The sequence below is a fragment of the Microtus ochrogaster genome, unplaced genomic scaffold (assembly GCF_000317375.1).
Source record: "Microtus ochrogaster isolate Prairie Vole_2 unplaced genomic scaffold, MicOch1.0 UNK31, whole genome shotgun sequence".
NCBI classification, from domain to species: domain Eukaryota; kingdom Metazoa; phylum Chordata; class Mammalia; order Rodentia; family Cricetidae; genus Microtus; species Microtus ochrogaster.
The window spans coordinates 1,754,721-1,760,042 of NW_004949129.1; the positions used below are offsets into that span (position 1 = coordinate 1,754,721).

Consider the following 5,322-nt stretch of genomic DNA (forward strand, 5'->3'; position numbering starts at 1 on the left):
TTGGAGCCTGTCCTGGAACTAGCTCTGTAGACCAGGCTGGTCTCGAACTCACAGAGATCCGCCTGCCTCTGCCTCCCGAGTGCTGGGATTAAAGGAGTGCGCCACCACCGCCTGGCTCTTTTTTTTTTTTTTTTAAGCTTCCTGTGGTTGGTGAGGTGGGCCGGGCCCTTCCTTTCCTCTTAGCTGCACCCCTGGCCCTACCCTCCTCTCTCCCACCGATCCATCCCATTCCTTGCACAGGGAGGGTGTATGTTCCGCTAGGACAGGAGACTGGTTTCCAGTCTTGTTTTCACTTCCTGTGGACCGCCCTTCAGGCTCAGCTTCAGCGGTCCAGGCTTGCCCTCCACTCAGCCCCTTTTGTAGATAATCAGGCTTTGAAGATCCCGTCTCTAGTCTGGGGAATGGCTTACCTTAATCAGGTTCTGATTCTTGCCTTGGTCTGTTTCCTGAGGCTCCCTGAGGAAGAGTGAAGCTGGTGGCTGAAGGCTCCCAGATCTCTCCTCCCTTCCTACCCCTCTCGGCTAACAGCCGCCTCCGGGAAGTTCCTGTTCATGCCAGCCTGGGGCTTGCCCCCAGGTATCTGGAGTCTTGCCTTAGTGAGAGACTGAGCAGCGGGGTTCTAGTACATCCGGGTAGAAGAGAGTAGTTTTGACATACCATGCTCCTTGAAAAAGCTTTCCCTTCTCTTCTTTGCTGGGCCATACATTGTACCATCATTGAAGCTACCCACCTGCTCAACAGGGCGGGTGGCATCTTAGAACCCCCTCTGTCCTCCCTGACTCCTGGAGAGCGGCAGGTAGGGCTGAAGCATCTGGTTCCATCCTTATTAGTTCATAGACTCTGGCTCCTACTCTAGGACTCCAGTGTCCATTGGAGGCCAAAGCAGGAAGAGAGATGGGTGAGGTGGTGGGCGGGGCTCCACATGCACCTCAGTGCCAGACCATACAGGTTCAGTAAAAGGAACTGAGAAAGAGATCAAGGATAGTCATAAAAGGTTTTTTAATTTTTTTATTGTCATCCATCCTCAGTTTAATCTGTAAAGGGGACCATCTTTCTCCAAGGGAAATGGCTCAGGAAAACTGTCAGTGAATAAAGGAGAGGGACAGGGAAATTCTGGGAAAGAAGTAGGGGACCATGGCACAGGGAATCCTTGTGAGGGCAAGAGAGAGGTAAGGCCGGGTGGTGGTGGGGGCACGCCTTTAAAACCCCGCACTCGGGAGGCAGAGGCAGGCGGATCTCTGTGAGTTCCAGGACAGGGAGAGTTACACAGGAAATACTCTCTTGAAAAACAAAAACCAAACAAACAAGAAAAGGTGGAGGAGAGGAGGCAGGGAGAGCCCAGAGGCCCTTCTCAATATGGCTACAGGCTTGCTTTTTGTTCCTATTCCCAGATTGCTCCCACCATCCCCTCCCCCTTCCCACACCCTCTCTCCCACTCCCACGGTTTTCACCCATAGGCTCCAAGTCTTCTCATATTATCCTTTCTTTTATACACCCTCTTTGCTTCCCCAACTCCTCATTTTGGGTGGATGTGTGTGGGTGTGTGTTTACGTGGTACGTGTACGACGACGTGTTCATGTGGGTGCAACTGAGGCTGGAGGTTTGATGACATTAAATGCCTTCCTCAATTGCTCTCCCCGTGATTTCAGGCCGGTGTCCAGTTGCCCCCTGAGCCTGGAGCTTCCTGTTGGCTAGGCTGACCTGCCAATGAGCTCCAGGGATCTGTTTGTCTCTCTCCCACCCCCAGCTCTGGGGTTACAGGCACCCCACCCTGTGCCCAGCTTTTAAGTGGGTACCAGAGAGCTGAGCTCAGGTCCTCATGCAGGATAGATTCTTCACTGACTGAACCATCTCCCCAGCCCCCCTCAAAGCAGTCCTTGGAGTCATTACCCACATCAGTATGGCCAGGTCTCTTGGGTCACCTGTAGCTTGCCAGGCTCAAGCTTCTCCCGTATGCTCCTAAACTGTTGTCTTCTCCCTCTGAGTTGCTGCCGACTGAGATAGGTGTTTATTCTGCCATCCCCCACCCCCGCCCTCACAACCCCCACACAAGAGTGTACCAGTGAAGGTATTGAGGAGGTCAGGAAAGGATAGAGGGCAGATGGGACAAGGGATGTGGTAGCGGTAGAAGAAAGGCTAGTGCATAGGACCAAGAGCGCAGAGCGCTCCCGGTCATCAGACCATCGTGCTGAGGGTAGAGGAGTCCTCTGAGCGCACAGGCTGCGCAGGAGCCCGCTTGAGTGGGCGCCGGGTTTCGTCCCGGTTCTGCCACACATAGTGGATCAGATAAGCTGCTACCAGTGTCAACCAGCCCCCCATGGTAACTAGGAGGGCCACATCAGTGCTCCTTCGGGTCCCACCTCGTCCGGTGCCACACAGTTCTTCCTCCCTAGTCAGCAGAAGGAACTCCTGTCCCACGAGATCTGGTTGGGCTCCTGGACCACACACGATGCCTGTCCCAGAGCCTGGAGCTAACCTCACCTGCCTGAGCACTTCTTGTAGGGCACAGTCGCAGCGCCATGGGTTGGCAGACAGGTTCACTTGGATCTGCAGCCCCATGAAGGCTGCCACAGGCACGGATGCTAGCTGGTTGGCAGAGAGGTCAAGGTGGCGCAGAGTACCCTCTAGGCCCTGGAAAGCAGCCCCTGAGAGGTGGACAAGGACATTATGAGACAGGTCTAATTCTTCCAGGACAGGCAAGTGCTGGAAGGCACCCGCTGGCACTGATGCCAGTTGGTTGGCATCCAGGTAAAGCTTTCGGGTGTTGTTGGGGATGCCACTGGGCACCACACTCAGGCCAGCCTGGCTGCAGCGGAATGTCTGTTCGCCAGCTTCTTCCGCTATGTAGCAACCCTGGGGCATTGCCCCAGGGCTGGGCACAGAACCCCCTGTGCTTATCACCAGCAGGAAGGGCAGGAGGCCAGGAGCTAGTAGGAGCATGGTCACAGATAAACATAATCCTTGAGTGGAGGAGAATCTGGGCAATAGACGAGCCTAGGAAGAAAGACCAGAGTTAGGATACTAAGTTCCTCTGAAGCTCTCTCCTGCTGGGGTCCCTTGGTGGTGTCTCTTTGGGCCAGGACCTCTCCTTTGGGGGCTTTCTCAGCCCTAGGTCTGTCTGTCTGTCTGTTTTCGACAGGCTTCTAGGGGAAAGAATCCCTTAGGCTTGAAGCTTTTAGGTTCTATTGATTCTAGGTTAGTCTATGAGGTCCCTTTGTCCCTTTGCCCTGTTGAAATGATCCTGGCAGGTTCCAAACTATTGCTTCTGTTTTTATATTCCTCTTACTTCTTGAAATAAATATTTCTGTCCTCCATGTACCTGTGCGTCTGCCAGGGAGGCCAGGCAAACACCAGGGGGTCTGGTTGGCACTAATGTAAAGACCAGAGGGGCAGATTAGTGATGGGCCTCCAGAGTGTTCAGCCAGACTGTTCAAGCAGGTAACAGGTACTCATGGTCCCACCTTCTACTCTCATCAGCCCCTTTTCTGGAAGCATCCACCCTCTGCCTTCCCCAGCTCTGTGCTCATGGCCCTGCTCATCTTCCCTCCTCTCCCTTTCCTTCCTGCCTCTCGCCCCGGTTGGTGGCAGAATCCTCTCTCCTGTGCTGTTACCTTTCTCCCTGGAAGTAGTCCCCCTGCCAGTGGGCTCTGGAGACCCGCTTCCTCCTTCAGAAGTCCTGTTTGCTTGCTGCGGCTGGAAGCTGCAACCTGGGGCCCAAGTGTATAGAGTTTCCTGGCGTGTGACTCTGGGCCCCAGGTGTCAGATACCTGAGCCATGGCCTGGCCAGGCGATGCCAAGAGAGAGCAGATCCCAGACCCTGATGTGTGTGGGAGGGCGGGCCTGGATTCCACTCCTTGCCTCAGGCTTTTCTCCCACAACTCGGTGCTTGCTTCCTTCTATCTGCTGCTGAAAACTGCCTTCCGGAGTCTCCTTTTCTCGTCCAGAGCCTGGCTGGCCAAAAGGATGGCTGCTTGGTTGAACCCTGCAATTCCACTTCAGCAGCTTGCAACTCAAGCCTTCCCCCACTGTTCTGTATTCTCTGTAGGCCTCATGGGCCTTTTGTTAGCCAACATCCCTAGGTCTTTTCCTCGGGCCAACCCTCTTGACTGCCAGGGGGCGCTGTGGTTCAGTTTCAGTTTGCTGCTGTAGATGGTTATGCCAGGCTTTTTTTTTTTTTTTTTTTTTTTTTTTTTTTGGATTTTCGAGACAGGGTTTCTCTGTAGCTTTTGGTTCCTGTCCTGGAACTAGCGCTTGTAGACCAGATTGGCCTCGAACTCAGAGAGATCTGCCTGCCTCTGCCTCCCGAGTGCTGGGATTAAAGGCGTGCGCCACCACCGCCCTGCTATGCCAGGCTTTTGAAGGCTCCTGAAGCCTGATGCAGTACCAGCCAATTTTTCTGTGTCGTGACGTTCTTGGGCTCTCAGGATGGCATTTTGAGTCCGTCTTCATGCCTGAGACCCAGAGCTGGCTAGGATGACTTTTTATTTTTCAAGGGTCCCACCCCACACCATCTCCCCTCCTGATGTCCTCTGGGGAGTGGGAAGGAAGGACGTGAGGCTGCAGTGTTTTGTGTGTGTCTCTGAGTCCTTGTGTCTGAACAAAGGAAGATCATGGAGAGGCCCCATGAGGTGGAGTGGACAGGAGAGAGCTCGTGGAGGTGAAATGCAGGTGCTCTTTTTCAGTCTGGCTTCATGGTTGCAACACTGAGACCGGTTTTCCTGCTCCACCTTACCTCCCGTGTTTGCAGAGGCAGGGGTGACCCCAAGTCATGGGTATGGAGGTCTGTGTAGACCAGCAGTTCTCAACCTGTGGGTCACGACCCCTTTGGGGTTTCATAAGACCTTTTCACGGGAGTCATCTTAGACCATTGGAAAACACACGGACATTTACATTACGATCCATAACAGCAGCAAAACTACAGTTACAAAGTATCAACAAAAATAATTTTATGGCAGGGTCAGCGCAACCTGAGGAACTGTCTTAAAGGGTTGCAGCGTTAGGAAGGTTGAGAACCACTGATGTAGAGGAGCCGTCCAGTACCTTAGCTCGTGGGCTTCTCCTGCATAACTTTCTTGACCCTCATGGCCAGCTGACCACATTGCCACCACCTCACAGCCTGGTCCCCTGTGCTGTCATCATACCCACACCACCTCCTGTTTGGTGCAGGTGCTATAGTGACGCACGGAAGCTCAAAAGAAGGGACCATCCCGCTGAACCCCCCTAGCCTGCAGGAGCTCAAAAGAAGGGACCATCCCGCTGAACCCCCTCAGCCTGCAAGAGCTCAAAAGAAGGGACCATCCCGCTGAACCCCCTCAGCCTGCA

The 5,322-nt window shown here is 53.9% G+C and overlaps 1 protein-coding gene across 1 annotated transcript; it reads right to left on the bottom strand.

Annotated features, from left to right (window-relative positions):
- Positions 1–2,175: 2,175 nt before the first annotated feature.
- Positions 2,176–2,940, bottom strand: Lrrc3c (leucine rich repeat containing 3C). The gene has a single exon (XM_005368274.2). The coding sequence runs from the start codon at positions 2,938–2,940 to the stop codon at positions 2,176–2,178; it is 765 nt and encodes a 254-aa protein (XP_005368331.1).
- Between the last annotated feature and the right edge of the window lie 2,382 nt (positions 2,941–5,322).